The sequence below is a fragment of the Hemibagrus wyckioides genome, linkage group LG26 (assembly GCF_019097595.1).
Source record: "Hemibagrus wyckioides isolate EC202008001 linkage group LG26, SWU_Hwy_1.0, whole genome shotgun sequence".
NCBI lineage: Eukaryota > Metazoa > Chordata > Actinopteri > Siluriformes > Bagridae > Hemibagrus > Hemibagrus wyckioides.
In genome coordinates, this window is record NC_080735.1 from 12,175,746 (window position 1) to 12,200,899 (window position 25,154).

Sequence of the window (25,154 nt, forward strand, 5' to 3'; positions counted from 1 at the left end):
ATCCATCCATCCATTTTCTGTACTCTTTATCCTACACAGAGTCATGTGGAGTCTAAAGCCTATTCCAGGGAACCCGGATAACATAGAGCAGTGTTTCTCCGGATAACATAGAGCAGTGTTTCTCCGGATAACATAGAGCAGTGTTTCTCAAATTGGTGTCCAGTGACTGGAGACTTTAACAGAATTTGTTCAAGCCACCTCAAAAAGAAAATATAACTATAACTTGGACCTGTGAGGAAGCTTAATGGTGCTAATAAATGAACTAAACTACTGTTATACATATTCAAATATAATAATTCAACACTAAAACAGTGTATATAATGTGCTCTGGGAATGTCATGGAGCTTGTTGCCATAAAGTTCGGCTTCCCAAACATGGGAATTCACTTGTCCGGCTCTCTCTAGCAGCTGTTCTCGATTAACACGTGTTTGTTAACATGTGTGGATCGGAATGGTGTGTTTGTGTGCATAAAACTGGCTAGACATCATCAGAAAAGTGGAGGTGATGGGGGGGAAAAAGACAGAAAATAAAACAAACACTGGAAATGAAAGATGGAGAGGGAGATAATGAAGCCCACTCCAAAATATACAAAAGTATATCTTATCTTGGTATAATTTGTGATACTCTGAAGTCGAACAATTTCCTGACAATAATCCATGCAATTTTGTAGCACAATGTAAGAATAAGATCATAAAAACATATTTAATGTCTTTCAACATAGAAAATGCTAAAATCCAGTATATCTAAATTATAGATACTTATAAAATCTAATCAATTTTTGTTATTTTTTATAGACTTTCCTATTTTGCTGAGACATTTTATTGAAGGTAAGTCACTTTTGTTTTTGTCTTTTCTTTCAGAGAAAACAAGAAAGGACCTAATATAGAACCCTGAGGATCCTCGTGATGAGACGACGCCTAGTAACACACAAACACTCTGAATATAAACAACTTAAAATCAGGTTAAAAGTGATTGACATTTGGAGACGTTTTAAGGAAGTAGTTGGAACTCACCCTGCAATAGTCGTCTATAAAGCGCAGCCGCTTCATTGCCACATCTCGTACATGACTTCGTCGAAACAGGATTTTTCCTTAATGAGGAAAAAGAGTCATCAATAGAGGGAGTTAAAAATAACACAAGACAGATACTATGGTACTGAACACAAGAAAAAAAATATATTGGAAATCATACTTTTAAAAAACAGCACATTGTTTTTCACAAAAAGCAAATCAACATCTGCCTGAGCAATGGACCAGAAACTTTGATCGCCAATTAACAATATTATTCTGTCAGCATGACAAATTTGAAGATTTTGCTAGAGTTAAAACTACTATAATCCTTTTATCCCTTCTTATTTGAGGTTTTTTTTTTTTACTTGAGTGCCCAAAACGCAACAGCAATATGATACAAAACAAAATATATTCAAATTCAGCTGGCCTTAGGTCAGCTTCCTCTATTATCTCAGTCCTATTGCATTATATGAGATCCAACAAAATGGTTTTCTAATCAGATTAAACAGGTAATCCGAGAACTACAGGATGCTGTTTTTAGGAAGTATGGAGGTCTACAAGGATATAAAGGTGCAACAATATATATTTATATATTTTTTCGTGAAAAGCAAGGAATTCTGAGCTCTAAATCATTTCAATCTCGCCATATTGTATTGTGCTGGATGACATGGCTTCCTGTGCCCACGAGTCATCGACTTTAATGCCACAGAACAGCATGAGGCATTTTATGATATTGTTTATCAATGTGGGTGTCAAGCCTTATTAAATTGGGGGTGCAGCTGGGGAAAGAAGGGAGAGATATAGTGTTTTCATGTGTGTGTGTGTGTGTGTGTGATACATTAACTTTCAAGGTTGTATATGAGTTTGAACAGCGACAGATGAGCCATCCATCCATCAGAGAGAGAGGGACGTAAATAGAAACAGCTAGAGAGACAGAGTGGTCCTAACACTTTACTGAAAAAACTGATACACCATTCAAGCTCTAAACAGCACAGTTCAACACCAACCCCAAATACACTCTTGTTCCCAGTTCTCTTTGTTTCCATATTTATATTTTGGTCTAGTCTCTGCCTGACCTTTTCATTGGTGTATATGGTCCTGTGTATATGGTTCTTTGACATTCACTTGTATTATCACTTCTGAATATGAATTATCGTACATGTGTAATGACAGACAGCTAAACTGACAGACGGATTTTCTTACCACACTGAATTTACAACCTTTCTACACTTATCCACTTTGGCTTTAATGTTGTATGATTGAATCTTGCTGTTTAACCCATTGAAAGAACCCTCAAATATGTTACATACACTATATTGCATCATTCATCGGATTGTCAGACAGAGAAGCGTGATTCATCACTCCAGAGAACATGTCTCCACTGCTCTAGAGTCCAGTGGTGGCATGCTTTACACCACTGCATCCAATGCTTTGCATTGCATTTGATGATGTAAGGCTTTGGTGCAGCTGCTCAGCCATGAAAACCCATTCCATGAAGCTTTCTACGCGCTGTTCTTGAGCTAACCTGAAGGCCACATTAGGTTTGTAGCTATTGACTCTGCAGAAAGTTATCGACTTCTGTGCAGCTGTGCACTTCAGCATGCGCTGACCCCGCTCTGTGATTTTACGTGGAGTTTCTTTCACAAATGTTTGTAGAAGCAGTCTGCATGCCTAGGTGCTTGATTGTATATACCTGTGGCCATGGAAGTGACTGGAACACCTGAATTCAGTGATTTGAAGGGGTGTCCCAAAACTTTTGGTTGGTTGGTGCTGTACCTGTGCAGTTACAATGCCATTTAATAGAAGAATTAAAAAAAATTAAACATCAGGGATAAAGATCAGGACTCAAAGTTTTGGAATGCAATGCATCTGTATGCTGCAGTTGCTCTGAGTTATGCGAGATGCTCGGCTCAGCTAGTTAGAGATCTAAAAGATTAGAGGTGCAATGGTACTGATAACAACATTAAAGTGGAGCTGAAGCTTTGGAACCTTTAAGAAGGTGAGAATAATGGACTTGCTGCATCACTGTTTTTAAACGAGATGAACGTCTTGTGAGTTTAAGGGGTTAAAATTTTTCATAGAGCTGAATGCTGAGACTACAGTCTCCCAACCACAGGGACAATGTCAAACGGGGACAAAAGAATGCAGAGTCAGGAAATGCACTCCAGCCAGAGGAAAATACTGATACACAAAAGTATGTAATTATATATGGTCAAGTCAATAAGATATTCTGAACTTGATAGAGAAAGCTATACCTCATGGGAAGTAGAATCTGAAGCTTAAGGTTACATTAACTCCTAAAACAACACTATCTAAAACAGACCAGCAGGCCTCTCTGCTAGGGGATTGCAAGGGTTTCCGAGCTCTGTATGCAGTCCAAAACTAAACTAACTGACTGGAAAACTAACACCTAACATGCTTGATAGGAGTGTATATCATCTTCTGGGACAATACAAAAATTCATTTTCACCAGAACTGCCAAGCACAGAGACCGAACCTCCTTCACTGATTGAAAGATAAAGAGACTATGCCTCTTTCGCTAGGCCTGACAGACATGAATGTCATACCTCCTTTGCTGGAACTGACAGGCACAGACCCCAGATTTTCTTTACTGCAATTGCACAATGGTCATGTCTCCATTATTGGGACTGACAGGCTCACAAACCATGCACTGAAAGAAAGAAGCCATGCCTTATTCTCATATTTGACTGAAATGCACACAGGTCATGCCTCCTTCACTGGAACTGACAAGCAGAAAGGCCACACCTCATTTACTGAGACTGACAGGTAGAAAGCTTACTCCTCCTACACTGGGACTGAAAAACATGGCGACCACACCTCCGTTTCCAGAACTGACAGGCACAGATGCCACACCGCCTCCATTCTGACTGATAGGCACAAATTTATTACGGGAACTGACAGAGCTAAAACCTACAGCGTGCATAATAGCATTTTATCACATTTTATTTCAACTGTTCTATAAATTCCGTGTGATTGAAACTGTGGTGTTGATTCACGTTAAAACTATAATACTGCGATCTTTCCTGGCTTTACATATCGGAAAGGTAACGAGCAATTTAAATTGCATTTTTGTGCATTCAAGTTATTACTAGAGGGGTATGCAAAGCTCTACTGCAGACCATAATTTGCACTTCTGCAAGACTGATTAATATACAGAAATTACCAAAGAGATCAAACAGCTGTCCTGGGAGTGATTGTGCGTCCTGCTGTATGTAAAATCGATGTGTTCAGAAGTGTGAAGGCTTTTTAGAGCCAGTGTGACTGCAGACAGACAGAAGAAAGGACCGGAGACTAGAAGATGAGAGGTGCCGAGTCAGCAAGGGTTTGAAAACGCACATCATATTGTCTGTCTCTCTCCATGCTGCATTATTCATCGCTCTCCTATGCTTCTCCTAACGATTCTTTGACACACTGACAGCATGCGTATTTGTGTGAGCGTGAGTGTGTGGGTCTTAACAGCCTGGGGATTAAAAAAGAGAGAAAGTCCAAGCCAACCATTCAAATGACGTACCACAGACAGTATTGCTGGCAGCCTGCATTTGTCACTGCATGTATGAGTGTGGGGGATGGAGTGATAAAATGACAGAAAACAGAAAAAAAAAAGAGCAAAGGAAGTGCCTGGTCTCACCTGGAAGAAAGGGGATGATGCGCTTCTTGGGGTCCTTCTGCCCTCCCTCGATTGGGAACTTGTCGAGAAGCTGCATCTGGAGAAAAAAAAAAAAAAGGAAGGGACAAACACACGTCAACACAAGAATCTAAACCGGACAAACTGCTTGTGCAGCCTTAATCGATTTCAAGCTTTCAGAATCTAAGATTGGTTTGATTTGTTTTACACTACAGCCATCTATAACGTCCGAGCGGCATGTTGTTATAGCGATGATATCCGACACTATAAATCACTGACAGCTGCAGTACCTCCATCTGAAGAGAAAGAGCTGTGCCATCTCCGAACGCAGCCTCGGCTTCGAATTCGACACGATTCTGATTTCTCCTTTTTATCATTTCAGGGATGAGCCACCAGGTCGCGACCTCTCTCCTACTTAGTCACTCGATGGGTTCCTCTAAGTGCCCAACCAATTAATCACATCCCTCCTAGAGCACACACTAGCCATTCTGGCCGCTAATGAGTGTGCATGTGGGGGTGTGTGCATGTGCTGATGTGTTTTCTAAAGCGCTTCTGTGAAATCATTCATAATGGCTATTTTATAAAACAATATACCACTGAGCGCAAACTTCTGACACATAAGGTGCCATTTCAGCTGTATTATATTCATCCTCCTGCACATAATTGCCCATTTTGTGCGTCGCAGACAAACTGGGTGCCTCATTTCTGACAGAAAATGACGGAGGAAGATAAACAAACTAGTGGGCCTAGGATGACAAAAACGGCTTTCGTGGAGCCGCTCAAAAGAATTTTTTTGGTTTTTTTTGCTTCAAGGACGGTCAAATAAAGGTTTTGTTCTCGGAGTTAGAATCCAGGTAAATGCTCGTGAACTCATAACTGTGGTCCTCAAGGTCCAATTACGATACAATATCCTAAATAAGATTTAAAGATACACTGCACTCACATTCCTGTGTGAAATATACAAATGAAAAGAACAGATGATGGACTCTTGAGGCATTAACCCACTGACCTGCATCCCTGCTCCAGGTTTCCTGCTCAGCTTTATAGCCTTGTGACATTTTCATTCCTAAAGGTACTAAAATGACAACTAAAACTGCTGAACTAGTTCGATGAGGACTTAAACGAAAATAATGAATTGATCCTTTATTAAATCCTGATTGATCCTGATATTAAATCAAGGATAAGGGTGTTCTATGGCGTGAAACACATTGGATGCACATTGGTTTTTTCAATGTAATTGGGGCAACATTATTAATTAATAATATATATAAATATTAATATATTTTATAAATAAATCATATAATTTAATAATGATATTAATAATATACAATAAATAATAATAATTATTTAATAAAATAAATAATATATTTTATAAATCCAATTTATTTATTAGATTTTATTTATTGTATGTGAATTTGGCATGTTCTGTGCCAAAGGTAACAAGCTGATTCAAGGGCTTGGATGGTTAAAGGGAAGCTGTATTACCTTATATGGCAATTTGGGTGTGTTTATGCAAATGAGATTGGCTGTGCAGGAGCGCATTAATTTTAGTATGTGTGATTTGAAGCTGTGTGTGTACTGTACTTGTGATAGACGTTCAGTTCTAGCTCGTCCTGCCTGAAACGTTTTGCACCGTGAACACTTATTCATAGTCATATTCGGGTCTTGTCTGCCGAAGAGATGTTCCGTATTTTGAGAGCGTGTCAAAGTAGGCGTCTGTGTGGATGAAACAGCCAACAAATTCTGAGAACAGGAATGACTTCAAACAGCAGGATACAGTCACAAATAACCTTCAGAGGTGTTTAGAGTGAAATTATGGGATTCTAATGTTCTTTTACTAAGCGATTAATGGCGCCTCAGGGCAAAGAGGCAGTAATCCGCCTCCAGGGCCAGTGACGCTAAGCAAAACTGAAACGGCTCGGCGAATGTAGACACGGCGTCGTGAGCGTTCTTATGTCCGTGAAGTGTTATGAATAATAATGCCTCGAATGATCAGCAGATTGTGTTTGTGTGTGTTATTGTATATGTTAATCAGTGGATAAATCACAGATGGCAATGTTATGCGCACATGCTGAGGAATAGGTTGAACGAGAGAACGAGGGAAAAAAGAAGGGAGAGAATGATGAGGAGCCAAAAGAGAAATAACAATAAAGCACTGAGCCAGGCTAATCGTCTCTCTCTCTCTCTCACTCTTGGCCTCTGAGAGTGTTTGTTCACCTGGTTCCACCTTGTTCCAGATGTGTGGTCTGTTCCCTTGCGCTTTCTATCACTATTTCTGCTAGCCTTGCTAAACAGCTTTCTCCAGAAAATAAACAGACCAATTTTGACATTTTGGCTTTGGCACATAGCAAGTTGAGTAATTGAAATTTGAGTGATTGTGGAATTGGAAACACACACACACACATACACACACACGCACACAGAAAACAATTAATAATCTCTTTTTCAAATATGCACAGTATAAGGTTTCTTATAAGACATCTCTGGTGGTGTGTGCAGTGCTAGCGCTTTTAGCAGCAGTGTTACTATCCAGTTTAGTTTAAGTCAGTTGTGGAGATATGAAGCAATATTTGGATCTGATCCTCAGGGAAGGATGCATGAATACATATTGTAGCAGTCTTTTTGGAAGCAAAACAAGTTTAATGGATCATTAACCGTCTATATGTGAAAATGTGAAATTGTATATTTAAGTAGAGACTCGAATCATTACTGGAGCCGATATATAAGTATGCAGTTGTGTCATCGGTAATGTTTGGGTTTTGTGTCTTTTCAAGTTGATAGCCTTGAAACAGCATTTTAGTAAAAGTGCCTGCGATTAATACATTTGGTAGAATTTAAGTTTCACATAAATGTCTTACCACGACACTGATGGAATAAAAAGAACAGAAAAAATGAAAAGAACAGACGATGGACTCTTGAGGTATTAACTCATTGACCTGCATTTGTATCGTTTTTGTACCATTTCCTGCTCAGGTTTATAACTTTTTAACATTTTCATTCCTAAAATTCGAAAAATGACAACTAAAACTGCTGAACAAGTTTGATGAGGACTAATTAACTGATCAAAAAAATAAAAAAAACGTACACCGATCAGCCATAACATTATGACCACTGAGAGGTGAAGTGAATAAGACTGATTATTTCCTTCTCATGGCACCTGTTAGTAGGTGGGATATCTCCAAAACTGCAGCTCTTGTGGGGTGTTCCCGGTCTGCAGTGGTCAGTATCTATCAAAAGTGGTCCAAGGAAGGAACAGTGGTGGACCGGGGGAGGCCATGGGTGATCCCTCATGGGAGGCCATGGGTGATCCGATCCAACAGACGAGCTACTGTTGGTCAAATTGCTGAAGAAGTTAATGCTGGTTCTGATAGAAAGGTGTCAGAATACACAGTGCATGACGGGTCAGGGCTGTTTTGGTAGCGAAAGGGGGACCAACACAATATTAGGCAGGTGGTCATAAAGTTATGCCTGGTCTGTGTATTTCACAGTGATATTAAACCAAGCGGCCGAGTGCTGCAGTAATTCTATCAAGGATAAGAATGCTCTTAATGATGGATTTTCACACCATCACAGAGTTTCTAAATGTAATTCGGGCAACTGTATGCACTCATGATATTATAAAAAATCGAATTTATTTATTAGACTTTTATTTATTCCCTGTGAAGTTCATCTTCTTTAGTGATTCGTTTGCTTTGTGGACGTCAGAATTATCTTTAGCAAAATATATCCCAAACATGTACACAGCATTGTCATACGGTTTTCTTATTATTAGAAAATCCTGCCATGGACTTATATGGTAAACCGTTACATTCAAAATATTCCCACAGTGCATTCACTCTCCTCCTACCATTTACCATATTAGAGTAAAGTAAGGCGAATGTTGGCAGAGAAACCCAAATTAAATCGTTCCTGCTTTATATTACATTTCTGTCAGTTTCAGAGGCACAGGGTTTGTTTAAAGTAGTAATGGTAGTAGTAGTAGTAGTTATTTCAGTATATTACTGTATTTCATTTAAAGAAAATGTTTTTGTGGGTTAAAACATGATGATCATTTATAGTTTCTTTACTGTTGTGTAATGTATCAAGAAGCAGCCACTGCTATTCCTGAATAGTGCTTGGACCCCGCAGATCGCTGCTGTAATAACCTACTGACTGTTAGAACTGAGTACCAGGAAGTTACCTTTGGGAGTTCTTTATTATATACACTGTAAATGTAATAACCCACTCAATGCTTTTTTAAAACATGGTGAAGTAGTCCAAGCCCATGAGAAGATGGACTCACTTCAAAATACGATGCACTGGTTTGAATTTTCTGCCTATAGAAGCAGATTTCAAATTCAGATACCTCCCTCCTTCTCTATCCTGGGAATTCATATCTCATCTCTCCCTTTCTGCTTCTGTGGTCTCATTCTCACTCCCACCTGTTCTCTATCCCAACACACAGTCCCCTCCCTGCTGCTCCCTTCAAGAAGGGAAAAAAAAAGGAAAGATAGATGTTTTACGGATGACAGACAGGAGGGGAAAGGAGGGAGACAATAGGCTCTGAGGGAAAAAAGGAAGCAAAGTAGCCGGGAGGAGAAGAAACATGTAGGAGGGAGAGAGAGAGAGAGAGAGAGAGAGAGAGAGAGGGAGAGAGAAGTTGCTTCACTTCGCAGCAGTAAGGTACCTGAGAGACTTCTCGAGTCTCCATAGCAACAGAGGGAGGGGAGAGGAAAAGGAAAGTGGTGTGATTGGATAAAAGGAAGTGCGTGGCAAGTCTGTGATTGAGAAGGACGTCGAAATCTCCTGATCCTCTCTTCCTTACATAGTCATGCGCGCACACACACACACAAACATACACATTTAGTATGCATTTAGCATGCAACTGCACACCACACACACACACACACACGCTCTTCCATGAATGCCAATGTGTCTTGCCAAATCAAAGTATGGTATAGAATACTAACCATCTTATTCCACTTCCTACATTCATATTCACTGATCTCATGCACACGCAAGAATTAAGGACCGTATCTCTTTCCAATCCGCTTTCACGCCAAAGAAGAGATGCTCCATGTATGCATTGTGGATGAGACCTTTTAGAGGTTAAGAAATAGTGCAAGTAAATAATTAACCTGCAAATAAGAAATTTGTAGATATTTAGAAGAAGAAGAAAAAAAAAGACTGTGGTGTGAATGTGATCCAAGAAAAATATTTTAGTGAACAGACGAGTACTTGAAAGAAAAAGGCAATAGCATATACACCAATCAGGCATAACATTATGAGCACTGAGATGTCAGGTGAACAACACTGATGATCTCCTCATCATGGCACCTGTTAGTGGGTGGAATATATTAGGCAGCAAGTAATTTTGTCCTCAAAGTTGATGTGTTAGAAGCAGGAAAAATGGACAAGAGTAAGGATTTGAGCGAGTTTGATGAAGGGCCAAATTGTGATGGCTAGACCACTGGATCAGAGCATCTCCAAAACTGCAGCACTTGTGGGGTGTTCCCGGTCTGCAGTGGTCAGTATCTATCAAAAGTGGTCTAAAGGAGGAACAGTGGTGAACTGGTGACAGGGTCATGAGTGGTCAAGGCTCATTGATGCACGTGGGGAGTGAAGGCTGACCCGTGTGATCCGATCTAACAGACGAGCTACTGTTGCTCAAATTGCTGAAGAAGTTAATGCTGGTTCTGATAGAAAGGTGTCAGAATACACAGTGCATGACGGGTCAGGGCTGTTTTTGCGGCAAAAGGGGGAGCAACACAATATTAGGCAGGTGGTCATAATGTTTTGTCTAGTGTATAAATATAAGGCAAAATCTCTTCAACTCTAGATTACTAATCATGAAAAGCTGCACTTCCACAGCAGATCCTCTAATGTGGTTTATCTATTCAAGGCATCTCACTGGATCAGACAGTCGCTACAGGGCTAAAGATGTTACAGTACCTCAGGAAGACATTTTATTTATAACTGACAACATGACATAAACACAGAAGAGGTATGCATTCATTTTCCTTGTGAAAAAATGCTACTGGGCTAGTCAGAAGTGTTAACGCTAAGCACCACTACTTAAGCAAAATAGTAAAACTGCAAAAGAATCATATTTATAGCTATAAAATATAAATTAGTGGTGCAGCATTAAAGCTGTGGTCTATTCAGTTGTGTATTCCAGAACTCAGGACCTTTAATTTAATTTTAGATAAATTCAGTCCTACATATAGAATTTTTTAATACTAGGTGTCTCCTGGCAGTATGACCTTGTTGTCATCCTGCCCAATCTGCCAAAAATCAAGCTATCTCACCTAGACACATCTATTGACATTTCCGCAAAAGTTTCACTGCATTTTTTTACAAAGCTCATGCTATGTCAGACATGAAGGAATGCATTATCTGCCCTCTTCCACATACATAAGCTCACATACACCTGAGATTGTCTAGCGTCCCCCTCATTAACAGGGCAAAGAGCATGCCATCCCTCCTACCCAGAGAGCTCAGTTTTGCTCTCTTGGACTCCCGGGCCATGGATGGCTAGTGGCATCATCAGTATTCTACATGTTTTCTGTAACGCCACTCCAGAGCCTGAAATGAGTGTCAAATCGCTTGTGAAATCCTGACAGAATTGCTACAGTGTCTGGGCCTGGAATCTGTGCTTGAGCTTATGGCTTTCCTCTCTGCAAAGCGACAGCACTTTTGTATATAAATGTATATAACAAAGCCTCAGTTTAAATGCTTTTTTTGTAATCCTTTTATTAAGACTTAACGTACACGCTGCATGTATAAGAAACATCATTGTAAAGTTGAGGTAAGGACACGGATTTGAAACACGGACACGTGTTTCCCTTGTCAAACACGAGCTCGGCAGCCATAGAGGATATACGACTGCTCAATAAATCTTTAATCCGCTCTCTAGCTCGGAAAGTAAATGACAAAAAAGTTGTAAAAATCGAAGGTTTCCTCTGCATAGCGAGTATGTAATTCTTTCAGATGGTGCTGCACAGGTTCATCTGTCAGACAGTTGCGCAATTATCAAAATGAGGACCTCAGGACCAGGTATAATTAGGTTCCCAAATGTCTGATGGTATCGTAAGTCCTTGCTAATAGACTTTCTAAAGTCAAGGACACTAGAACAGTCAGAATGAATTACGCCGTTTGAATACTATTTTAATGTTGAGTCCATCCAAACATGTTTTTTGGTTAAATGGCCAATATGATGTTTGATACAGCTCAAGAATCAATCAATTCAAGTCAAATCAAGTCAAAGTGACATTATATGTCTGTAAGTAGTTCATTTCTAATGGGCACTTGATTTTAGAATCAATTTGATACAAAAAGTACCCTATGAAGTGAGCATACACCGATCAGGCAGAGACAGGTGAAGTGAGTAACACTGATGATCTCCTCATCATGGCACCTGTTAGTGGGTGGGATATATTAGACAGCAAGTGAACATTTTGTCCAAAAAGTTGATGTGTTAGAAGCAGGAAAAATGGAGTAAGGATTTGAGTGAGTTTGACAAAGGGCCAAATTGTGATGGCTAGACCACTGGATCAGAGCATCTCCAAAACTGCAGCTCTTGTGGGGTGTTCCCGGTCTGCAGTGGTCAGTATCTATCAAAAGTGAACCGGCGACAGGGTCATGGGCAGCCAAGGCTCATTAATGCTTGTCTAGAGTGAAGGCTGGCCCGTGTGATCTGATCCAACAGATACTGTTGCTCAAATTGCTGAAGACGTTAATGCTGGTTCTGATAGAAAGGTGTCAGAATACACAGTGCATGACGGGTCAGGGCTGTTTTGGCAGCAAAAGGGAAACTAACACAATATTAGGCAGGTGGTCATAATGTTATGCCTGGTCAGTGTATATTGGGCCATTTTATATTCTGGTGAATGTTGGTTTAAAAAAAGATTAAAAGGGCTCTCATGGTGCAACAGAAGCATCAACCATATTCTCAGAATCATGAGAATCCCAAGAATGCCGACGGCCCACGGGTTAAGAGGGAATAATTGACCGTGTGCTCTGAGGATGGGAGGGATCATACACTCTCTCTCCCCTGTCAATCACACAGACACTAGCTAATCATGAGTATCTCTGAGGAAGAGGGTGGATAGCGTTTTCCTCCAAGTGAAGTAGGCAAAAAAAATCATTTGAAAACTGATGATAAACATCCCACCACTGACCAAAAGAATAGCAGGAAATACTTAAGGTTTCAGCGTTGATCATTAAATCATTTAAGGAAATGTCTACACTTAGGTAATGTTTTGTTTCAGGAAACCAGATAAGAAAGTTTACAACAATGCAGAATGGAGAAATTAGAATAAAAAGCTGTTGAATGTTTAGCTGAAAATGAAAATAAATACCTCAAAATTTTTATTTGTGGTTCATGGAGTTCACTCCTGCATCAATAATTATTTTAACATATTGTGCAAGTATGGAAGTGAGATGGAAAGACGGTTCTTTCTGCCATATTTGAAACTGACAGCTGTGTTTAAGAGAGCACTTTCAGCTTGACAAAATCATAACTGTTGTGTGCTCTTTTCTAAAACGTTCTTCTTTGTCTTCTCTCTCAAATCTTTAGTCAAAGATCCAGGACTGGGAAGCTGATCTCAGATCAGATCAGTGTAAAAGGGCAACTGCCACACAGCAGTGTAAATCTATTCATTACAACTGAGGCTGATTGACGTTTCACCATCACAGGCAGAGAGAGAAAGTGTGTGTGTGTGTGTTGGGGGGGGGGGGGGGTGGCTCCACCTCACTCACTGCTACTTTCTGCATGTCTGTGCTCCCTATCGCTGATGAGAACATTAATCACTGTGAAGCTGAAGCACACGGTCTCACTTTCACTCACGCAGCTAAAGTAGCCGGGTTACTAATGGGTCAGCAACATCTGTAGCGATGTCTACACACACATTAGTGAGGCCAGTATTGAGTTTCGGTAGATATATGTGTGTGCAAACTTGGAGCTTGCCAAATCAAAAAAAACAAAAAAAAAAACAATCTGCCCTCTCTTTAAAACATGTTCATTGACCCACCAGAGCTTTATGAAGCAATATGTCATATATTCCAGTGTGTATATTGCTTATATATATATCCAGTATATATACACCAACCAGGCATAACATTATGACCACCTGCCTAATATTGCGTTGGTCCCCCTTTTGCTGCCAAAGCAGTCCTGACTCGTCATGCACTGTGTATTCTGACACCTTTCTATCAGAACCAGCATTAACGTCTTCAGCAATGGTAGCTCATCTGTTGGATCGCCCATGACCCTGTCGCCGGTTCACCACTGTTCCTTCCTTGGACCACTTTTGACAGATACTGACCACTGCTGACCGGGAACATCCCACAAGAGCAGCAGTTTTGGGGATGCTCTGATCCAGTCATCTAGCTGGCGACAGGGTCATGAGCGGCCAAGGCTCATTGATGCACGTGGGGAGCGAAGGCTGGCCCATGTGATCCGATCTAACAGACAAGCTACTGTTGCTCAAATTGCTGAAGAAGTTAATGCTGGTTCTGATAGAAAGGTGTCAGAATACACAGTGCAGGACGGGTCAGGGCTGTTTTGGCAGCAAAAGGGGGACCAACACAATATTAGGCAGGTGGTCATAATGTTATGCCTGGTTGGTGTATTATGTGTAGTACATTTCCATGTGCAATAATCAAAGCATTACACTTACGTATAATCTGATACAGTATATATTTTACAGTGTACTGCTTATTTATTCTAAATTCTAATTATTCTTAATTTAAATCCCTTTCATAAGTGTTATGTTTAAATGTCCTCCTTGTTATCTGAGAGTACAATTGTTGTACATTGTTGATTATTTTCATATACCAGCACAGCACACTGTTGTTATTTTTACTCATCACATTAAGGAAACTATACACACATTTTCTCCAACTCTAGGCATATCCTTGACACTGGTATGATATAAAAACCGACTCGGCATTCTCGTGCATGAAAAACTATAAGCGACATGAAGCTTAGATCTGTGTCCCAGTGAATATTTTGGAAATCTTTCGAATATCTTTGTGTTTGTATCACTGAATGTTTGCACACATTTTTACATCAACATACTTATCTCCTGCTTAATTCACATTCGTGTCTTGAATAAATAAAAAGGTTTTAAGCCAATGGAGTGAATTCCTGTTCATTTAGATGTTTTTTTTTTTTTTTTGCAGGATACACAGAGCTTTCACTTGCTGCTGTAATTATGTTTTGCAGGGAAGAGTCGCCTCCTCGCTGCTCTCCATCTCTTCCATCTTATACTGCGCTCATTTCAGAGTGCGTCTTGACCGTGACCGTGAGCGTGATGAGACCGACATCACATAAAACAATCTAACTGGCCCGGTGATATTCGCTTCTCATTTGCATAAAGTCTCGCTCCCACAACTTATCAAAGACGAGCTGTGTGGCCAAGGAGGATGTACGGCGGCTCGATAAATCTTTAATCTGCTCTCTACCTCGGGGAAAGTAAATGACCAAATATGAAAAATAAAATTTTCAGCAAAGACTTTCAGCAGTGTCCAACAAAAAAAATAAATGGGAGGTGAAACCTGACCTTTCTTCTGTCTCTAGACAAACTTTCCAGGTATTATCAGTAATACACGGTAAACCTCCACGCATATTAAACTCCATCTCCATCTCTCAGACCCTCGTATTACCTCATCATGTGTTGCGTAATATAGATATTAACCGTCTTCTGCGGCTGTATCAGAAATAAACAGCGCTATTTTAGGCTCGATGTGCAATTAACAATCTATTATACTGTAAGGATCACGTCTCAACTGACCCAAGCGCTAGAATATTCCTCGGAGGTTTAAGTTTGCGGCAGAAAAACGAGGAGAGAGAGCAGAAGGTGAGCTTTGCAGCTTTAAATGTGGGAAATACATAACTACTCTTATTAAAGGAATAGTTTGGCACGGAATCGTATTATTATTTGATTAACCTAAAATGCAGCTGATGAGAAAACGTTTGCATCTTTAGAGCTACACTCTATTGCCTAAAGTTTTGGGACACCCCTCCAAATCATTGAATTCTGGTGTTGTTTTTCAGGGGTTGGGTTTGGTCCCTTAGTTCCAGGAACTCAGGAATACTTCCAGGAATTAAGGAACTCTTAATGCTTCAGCATACCAAGACATTTTGGACAATTTCATGCTCCCAACTTTGTGGGAACATTTTGGGGATGACCCCTTCCTGTTCCAACATGATTGCACACCAGTGCACAAAGCAAGGTCCATAAAGACATGGATGAGTGAGTTTGGTGTGGAGGAACTTCACAGAGTCCTGACCTCAAAATGCTAGAACACCTTTGGGATGAATTAGAGCGGAGACTGTGAGCCAGGCCAAAATGTCCAACATTAGTGTCTGACCTCACAAATGCGCTTCCAGAGGAATGGTCAAAAATTCCCATAAACACACTCCTAAACTTTGTGGAAAGCCTTCCCAGAAGAGTTGAAGCTGTTACAGCTGCAAAGGGCGCAAGAACTCCATATTACATTCATGTGCATGTAAAGGCAGTTTTGGAATGGCTCACAGTCTCCTCTCTAATTCATCCCAAAGGTGTTCTATCAGGTTGAGGTCTGTGAAGTTCCTCCACACCAAACTCACTCATCCATGTCTTTATGGACCTTGCTTTGTGCACTGGTGTACAGTCATGTTGGAACAGGAAAGAGTCATCCACAATCTGTTCCCACAAAGTTGGAAGTATGAAATTGTCCAAAATGTCTTGGTATGCTGAAGCATTAAGAGTTCAATTCACTGGAACTAAGTGGCCGAGCCCAACTCCTGAAAAACAACACCTGAATTCAATGATCTGGCGGGGTGGCAATATAGTGTATGATGCTCCTGGAGCTAAAAAGCCATGAAAGTTTCGGTGAAACGAAAACCCTGCAGCATAAATCTAAACAGCTATCCTAAATCACTCAGGAGCATTTTTGCTGTTTAAACGCTGCCATTTTTCTTTATTTGTTTAAACCCGTGCTGCAATTGGTTCATATTTTTCCTTAATGTTATGGCACATGCTGCTTATTTCTGACTGCACTACAACACATGATCCAAAGCCATGGTCTGGCCTTTGTTTTTACTAGAAAAATTAGTTAGCATGCTAGATAATATTTTCAGAATTGTAAATGTAAGGGGATAAAACTGTGCAGAATATGATACAGTGCAACACTGTTATATAACTGATGAGTATAATTCTAACACAACATGCAGTCACATTAAACCACAAATAAAATGAATTAAAAAAAAATTAACATGCGGTGAGAGAACACTGCAGCCGAAATGTTAGACAAGGACTTTCTGTGTACTCTTCTATGTACCTGCATGACACCGAGCAGCAATTTCAGCACCAACAGCAAGCGGCAAGGCGACATCTGAGTAGAGATTTTCTTTTCTGAGATGCAAATTAGGCATGATGTGGAAAAGCAACAAATCCAAACGATTAGCCAATTATGGTGGTATGACATTTTTTATGTCGCCTCTCACAACCTGCCTGAGATCAGATCCTGTGTATTGCTTGAATTTAAAAAAAGGGAAAGATTTTGACTTGTGGTTTCATCTTTTCCTATACAACCTTTCATTAAATGTGTAGAGAGACTTTGTATAATGACACTGTAGCTAGTACAGCTTGCACTGCTAAGAGCTAAAATGATGCTTAGCGTGCAGTACGTGAAAAAAAATCAACCAATTTACAGTGATTTGTGTGCACATCGGGGGTGTACAAGGTCAGCATGAACACTCTGAGTAGTCTGCAGTACTCTGTGTACTGTCACCTTTCTATTATGGCCAGTGTTTGACTTCTTAAACAATTTGTGCTACAATAACTCTTCTAGCCTTCATTCCCAACACACCTTAATAAGTAGTACACTGAGTCTCTGGTTCACCTGATGTTCTGAAGAAGCTCTGACCCAGACGTCTAGCCATCACCACTTGATCCTTGTCACGCTTGCTCAGATCCTTACACTTGCCCATTTTTCCTGCTTCCAGCACATCAACTTCAAGAACTCTTGTAGATATAAGGGTAAATTGTGAGTGTATGCTAGGAGCTGATAAAGACTATGGCTACATAAAGTCACCACAATCCATGGACTCAAGTACTTGTTATACTTTTGAGATAATTTAAGATAAGATAGAAATTTATTAATCCGGAAGGAAGTTCCTGGTCTGCAATGGTCAGTATCTATCAAAATTGGTCCAAGGAAGGAACAGTGGTGAACCCAGAGACAGGGTCATGGACGGCCATGGCTCACTGATGCACGTGGGGAGAGAAGGCTGGCCTATGTGGTCCGATCCAACAGATGAGTTACTGTTGCTCAAATTGCTGAAGAAGTTAATGCTGGTTCTGATAGAAAGGTGTCCGAATACACAGGGCATGACGGGTCAGGGCTGTTTTAGCAGCAAAAGGGGTTATAATGTTATGCCTGAACGGTGTATATACAAAAGGTACCAAAAAAGGTGCTAGAGAATTAAGATAATATTGCACATGATATGATATTGTACATGTTATGATATTAACCTATATATTGTAAATATTTTTTTTAACTTAATTAACATTAGTTGCCACTTTTTATCCTGGTTAATTGTGTTCCAGGGCTGGCATCATGGGTCACATTGGCGCTTTCTCTTGCCTTGGAGATCCAGTTAATTCATTTCTGATTTATTTGCTCATGTGTATTATCACAGACATAATCTCAAACTTTCTAGCAAAGCTCAGGAGGCGAAATCTTAGAAAGATATCACATTTTGCTGGGAAAAGTAAGAGATTCTGTTTTTCTGAGATGTCTGCCCAACAACATTACAGCACACAGCTACACTCCCTGTGATATAAGTCATGCAAGCTTTTAATGGCGGAAATGAAAAGTTGGTTCTAATAACACGTGGTGCATAACGCAGTTCAAGCTCGCGCAAGAAGCATGTTAAACAGGATAAGTCAATTACATACGCATATAAACACACGTTATAAGTTCAGTGTATAGACTCCCAGCAGATGCTTCCCGTTTACACAAGACGCCTTCTATTTCCATATGAAACCGTACCTAAGGGCTCATTTTCTACTGAGAGAAAAAATAGAGAGAGAAATAGAGAGATGGAAAAGAAGACAGAGGTCCATGTGGGCCCAGAAAATTTTGTGTGTGTGTGTGTGTGTATCAGTTTAAACAGGATATGAAGGGCAGCCAACTCACTGCCTCAGAGAGTGTTGTCTGTGTAAGGCACTACTCAATTTAGCTCTCTACATTCTCTCACTTTCCATAAGAGTAGTCCTGAAGGCACAGAGCCTAACCACATCGCCTGCAGCTACATACTCGATTTAACTGACCTGGGATCAATTAAATATTTATTCCCCCGTGACTCAGAGCAGTCTCTGTGGCTACAGTAATGTATGTATATAGGTATGGTGTAGTTCTGTATCCATACTGACTAATCAGCAGGAACCGAGTGAAGATGAATGAAGTTTGTGAGAATTAAAATGCAGGCTGTATCCATCTATCTGTCCGTTTTCTGAAACGTTTACCCTACACGGGGTCACAGGGAACCTGGAGTCTATCCCAGGGAACTCTGGGGACAAGTCAGGGGACACCCTGGACAGGGTGCCAAAATCACACACATATACACTCACACAGACGTACACACACTACATACTATTTAGAGATGTCAGTCAGCTTACAACACGTCTTCGGACAGGGGGGGAGGAAAGTGGAGTACCCGGAGGAACAGAACCCCAAAAGCCCACAATCCACCCCACCCCACCCCAGATGCTGCATCAAAAGGAAATGTGTATGTGCAAAATGGTTTCTATTCACTAAATGGTTTTTTCGTTTGTAGGGTTGTTTTTTCCAATTTAATTTATGCTGACACTATATGCTGGCACACATGAAAAGAGAGAGAGAGAGAGAGAGAGAGAGAGAGAGAGAGAGAGAGACTTTATGTACAGGACTGTCTTTGTGCACCAAAGGGACTTCCCCAGAGACAGTGTCAGTGTGTGTGTGTATATGTGTGTGTGTGTGTGTGTGTGTGTGAATACTGGTGCAGGTTGTCGTATGTAGAAAAGTGTAAAGTAAAAATAAAACTCTATAATAAATAAAAATAAAACGCCATCTAAAAGACATGATAAAAACTTGAATGAAAATGCAAAGCTGTTACCCAAAATGTAGAAAGGTTCCCGAAATCATGTCAACATTTACATTATGTTTGTATAGCCGATGTACTTTTACTTCATTATATCACTAAGAGTGTGTATGCCGGTAGACCAAAAAAAGAAAAAAAGAAAAAAATTAGAAAGGCATTAACTCATTAATGTATTTCCATGGGCTGCATGTGAGTTTTGGCACGTCTCTCTTGTGAAAAAAAGGTTTTTAAAAGGATCAAAATTTGTATTTTTTTAATCAACAGAGGCTTAGTAATGTTATTTATAAATGGATATGACAGGTTTTAGGGAAAATTGCCAACCGGAGTAAACTCTATGCCAAGAGGATACAGCTGCAGCCGTATAAAGGCATGGAGTCACTGCCCTGGACCCTGCTCCGAGTGTGTACAACGGAAACTTTAGCCTTAGTTTAAACTCTGTGAGATAGAGAGAGAGAGAGAGAGAGAGAGAGAGAGTTTTCCGACAAACTTAAAAAAATACCTATGCCACCTTATCATTAAACTTTCTGTTTATATACAAAGGCTAAATTTTGACTGCTGTCACCGTTATAATGGTACAAACTACTACTCCCCTGTGGTGCAGAAATAAATTCTTATATAAAGACCCACCTCTGTCCCCTAAATGGTTCTTGTCTATACCTTTAAACACAATGCAACATAAATTATCTAAAGCATGTAGATAGCTTTGGCTGCAATCCGGTGAGAACTCTATCGACCTGGACAACACTATAATCACATAGATAAGGGCATCAATCCTGCTTTGTGTGTTTGTGTGTGTGTGTGTTGCCTACAAGGCTTAAATGTTACCCCACAACCTGTTTTTTGTAATTCTTTATTTTCCAAGAAATTGTTCAGCCAAAATCAAGAAAATGAGGTTTTACCCCTAAAGTCAGCCAAGTCGTATCTGGTGTCCAAAGTTTCCTCCCTTAGTTTTGTCCTAGAGCCATAATTAAGGCAGTTTAGCAAAACTATCACACAACATGAGAATGTCTCTTTAGTGTTTGTATAAAATAAATCAACCAAATTTGAACTATAATCATCCGCATTCCCAATAATGTACTGTGCTCTGCTAATACCAAACTATCTGCTGTGTAAGAAAACGATTTCCTACACAGCAGGGAAGAACAGGGAAGTTACAGTGGGCACAGACTCACCCAAACTGGACAGCTGAAGAGACAAAACTTATTTTCATTGTTTGATTTAATTTATAGAAAGGTTTACATGATGTCATACTCGAAGCTATAAGGTTCCCTGACTTGTTATCAGCTTTAGCCTGGTAAACAAAAGAACCAGACTTCAGACATTAGGCATATGTTATAAATGAACGACTTGGAGTAAGTAGCAAATGACGTGTGTTTAATTTCTGGCCAAACTATTTATTTAAGTGTAATCAAATCATGTCTGGGAAAAATAGTTGACGTTGGTAAAAAAAAAAAAAAAAAAATGCTGTGAGGTTTTGCTGTCGCTGTTGTTATTGTTGTTCGGAGCTATTTTCCCATAAAAACGGCACCCAAACAGCAATATTAATGTCCTTTAGCATTAAAGAAAAATCATGACTTAATCTAGTTAGCATTATGTAAAGATGTGCATGCTAGTCTTCAGGCTGAGGTCATTTTTGTCATTTTAATCCAAAGGCTAAAAGACAGCAATTGCTAAATGTTTAATAAATGTGTTTCTATATATAACTGAATGCTGTCATGTCTGATTTACAAGGCTGAAGCATTTAACAGTCGAAAATACAGCATATGGTGGCTTAGTGGTTAGCACGTTCAGTGTCCTGCGTTCGAGTCTCGCTCCCGCTCACTGTGTGCTTGGTAGGTTTCCTCCGGGTGCTCCGGTTTCCTCCCACAGTCCAAAGACATGCTTCTAGGCTGATTGGAGTCTCTAAATTGCCCGGAGTGTGTGTGTGTGTGCCCTGTGATGGGTTGGCACTCCGTCCAGGGTGTATCCTGCCTTGATGCCCGATGACGCCTGAGGCTCCCCGTGACCCAAGAATAGATCGGATAAGCGGTACAGACGATATACAGCATCTGGCTTATTTTTCACACTACCATCTAACTTCCATTAACCATTTCATCGGTTTCAAAGGACGTTTCTCAGAACAGGAATTTAATTTAATCTCACATATAAATGTGAATTCTTTCAGATAATATTTGATAGGAGAACGCATGCAGAAACCCATACGACTGATTACAGCGGAAGTCGGCATTTCGCATCTGATCTCATGCTCACATGAATTATGTCGTTCATATGCTTGAGAAACATGTAATTGGATTTCGCCTCACTGGAGCAATAGCGAGTTTACGGCGGCTTCACATATTGACCTGGAAGTGTGTGATTACTGTAGAGCGCTGCTTGAGGTGAAACATTTTTTTCCATATCATATTTCACTTGCATTATTATTGTTATTATTATGTTTATTATTGCTGGAATGATACGATCAGGTCAAGTATTGGGTAATAGTTTTCTCATGAAGCTAGCTATTCTATCTTGATCTCGTTCATTGTCCTTCCATCATAAGCCTTGAGCGCCAGTAGATTATTCCTGCTACTAATTCTGTAGAATGCATCCTGTGTTATCGTTGTTATGGCTGCAGTGTATTCGGCACCAGCGCTTATTAATATTTGATTCCTTTCTGAGCACCCCAATGCCATGTTTACTTCACAGTCTGGAAATGAAGACCTTGACAAATTCCTACTGATAATGAGGTGTAGTAAGGGGTGAAAAAAAAACCAGCCTGGATGTGCATTGATGCCTCAGACAATCTTAAAGGTATTACAAGGATGCTGAAGCTTTAAGAGAGAAGGAATGGTGAGTGGGAAAGACAAACAGTGGAAAGGTTACTGAGGACAGGCCAGAAAAAAAAAAAAAGAGCAGGCTAGTCAGAGGGAAATGTTTCAGCACCAGAGTCTCTTCCCATGGCAAACACAGAAGCCAGTCTTGTAGCCTGCTAGCTTTTTAAGTAACATCATTCTTTGGCAATGTGTAACCAGATCAAAGCGCATATGTGCGTTAAAACTGAGGGGGTGGTCAAGAGCTCATGGTCTGGCAAACAAACGGCCTGACGTGCACTCAGTCACACACTGATCACAGCCACAACTGCCCACACACACATCAAAAGTTTCATGTCTCACCGCACATCCCCTCACTCGCTATTTCCATCCTGAAATTTCAACACATGGCACCAGCCTACAGACACACCAGTCTTGAGGATCACAGGGATACAAAGGTACACACGCTCTTTCTTTCCTCTACTGAAACCTCAATTAATCATGCTGACTTCAAACCACTCTCAGACGAGGGGAAAAATAAAGCATGGCAGAGAAAGCTTCTATATTACACCACACCACTGAACTTTGTCTCTTTGTCTCTATTTAAATTTGCGAAAATCTAGCGAAAACCCTTTTTTCCGCTCTGACATAAAAATATCTCACCAAATCTGAATCACTTCCTCTAAATATCTCACCAAATCTGAATCACTTCCTCTAATGTAATCGAAAAACTAAATTAGTCCAAACTCATCTGTGAATAGCAAATATCATAGAAATTACATACAGATTCTACGTTTCTACAATTGGCATACACCCTTATCCAGAGTGACTTATATTTTATTTAATTTTTTAATGCAACTAAGAGTTAAGGGCTTTGCTTAGGGGCCTAGCAGAGGCAGTTTGGAGGACCTGGGAGTCAAACTCACAAGCTTACACTCAGTAGTCCAACACCTTAACCACTAAGCTACCACATCCCCCAGATGCTAATGAGCAAGCATAGTGTAGTTAGATTTTTCTTCAATTATATTTATAAAGTAGATGAAAGAGGTCATATGAGATCACTGGACATCACCATGTCAGCCTGGACTGAGCTCACAGGAACTGTACTGAAACTGAAATAACCACTCTTTACAACCATCATCTCAGAATGGACCACATGTCAAAGAGGTGCACAGGCTACAACAGAAGAAGATCGCAACAGCTTCTACTCCTGTTAGGGAAGAACATGGAGGCTACAGTGGGCACAGACTCACCCAAAATGGACAGCTGGTGATGGGACAAAGACCAGACGATATTTATTTTCATCGTTTGGTTCAATTTATAGAAAGAGGAGTGTTGTTGTATAAATGATTTCTATTTCTAGCAAATAAAATGAATATGTAATGGCTATTTAAAAAAAAAAACTTTAAATAGTTAGGAGTGTTGGAGGATGAAAACCCTCTATTGTTTTTTTTTTTTTTTTTTTTTTGCAAGCACAGTGGTGGAGTGTGTTCGTAAAGTGTAGGTGTTCTCCTGACTACAGCTCATGAAACAGGTCTTTATACTCCACGCCCAAGTTCAGACAATAACTAGCCATTCTTCTCCTACTGAACTGGCGCAGGATACCAATCTGGATGGTTGTTGACCCTGGAAAAGTGCTGAGACACCAATATTTGGTGCCAATTGAAGATGCCAGGAGTGCTTAGTGGTCTGGAGGCCCCGTTTGGACACACGAAAGTGGGTGGTTCCAAGCAGCCCATGCATTCCCTTATTCCCATTTCGGATAACACTTGGTCCACAGTTATCTGGTTACAGTAAGGAGGAATGTTCTGAATCCTTAGAGGATCAGCAGGTGGCTGGAGAAACAGCTCTACTGTGTGAAGTGGTAGTCATGCGCTATAACTTTTCAGTGATGTGGCATTTTTCAAAATGTGGAAGGAAATATAGAGATTGTGAATCATAAAAATACATACATGTATATGAGAATGTGGGACACCATGGAATGTATATCCTGTAGAGATGAAAAGATTGTTTTGAAGAAAGAGGAAGAACCATCGACTAAAATGTATGCGAATCATAAAATGAGTCAACCACCTCTAGACGACATGCCACTCAACCACAAGGAGGTAAAAATATCGCTCTATATCCACACAACACAACACAGTCATAATCAGGCATAACAGAGACCTAACATGAAACATCTGTATCCAAATTTACAATGTCTGGTGGCCAAAAAGAAACCAGTCATTATCTGTCACTGACAGAGCAAATGTGCATCATGTCAACTACAGCACCATGAAAAGTATAAAGACTAGGATAGCAGCTAGCATTAGCATTGATAATAATAAACATTTGAAAAAAAATTAACTCCACAATTCTCTCAGAAATCCTTTTAAACTAGTTTTATAGTGTTAGTATTATGAATTCTAAGCATTTATTAATACATTATAACTTAACAATTCTCTCAGAAATCCTGTCAGGTTAGCTCATGGTTAGCAGCTAATCAGCTAATGTAAGTAATAATATGATAAACATCAGAAAACCTGTAATGTTGGATAGTCAGCCGTTAGTAATAAATACTATGGACATATGCAAATCAGACATTAAACTCTCTCAGG

General features: G+C 40.0%; 1 protein-coding gene and 1 long non-coding RNA gene across 7 annotated transcripts in view; one reads left to right on the forward strand and one right to left on the reverse strand.

The window, feature by feature from the left end:
• Positions 1 to 5,896, forward strand: part of LOC131346647 (uncharacterized) — a 71,864-nt gene extending 65,968 nt beyond the window's left edge. For both annotated transcript variants that reach the window (XR_009203654.1, XR_009203653.1), the window contains one exon: positions 861 to 5,896. This is a non-coding gene — a long non-coding RNA (uncharacterized LOC131346647). The remainder of the gene's footprint in view (positions 1 to 860) is intronic.
• Positions 1 to 25,154, reverse strand: part of sh3pxd2aa (SH3 and PX domains 2Aa) — a 123,314-nt gene that overhangs the window by 74,867 nt on the left and 23,293 nt on the right. For all 5 annotated transcript variants that reach the window (XM_058380184.1, XM_058380186.1, XM_058380182.1 and 2 more), the window contains exons 3-4: positions 4,660 to 4,735; positions 1,014 to 1,090 (exon numbers count right to left, since the gene is read on the reverse strand). In XM_058380184.1, coding sequence (XP_058236167.1) covers positions 1,014 to 1,090; positions 4,660 to 4,735 — 153 coding nt within the window. The remainder of the gene's footprint in view (positions 1 to 1,013; positions 1,091 to 4,659; positions 4,736 to 25,154) is intronic.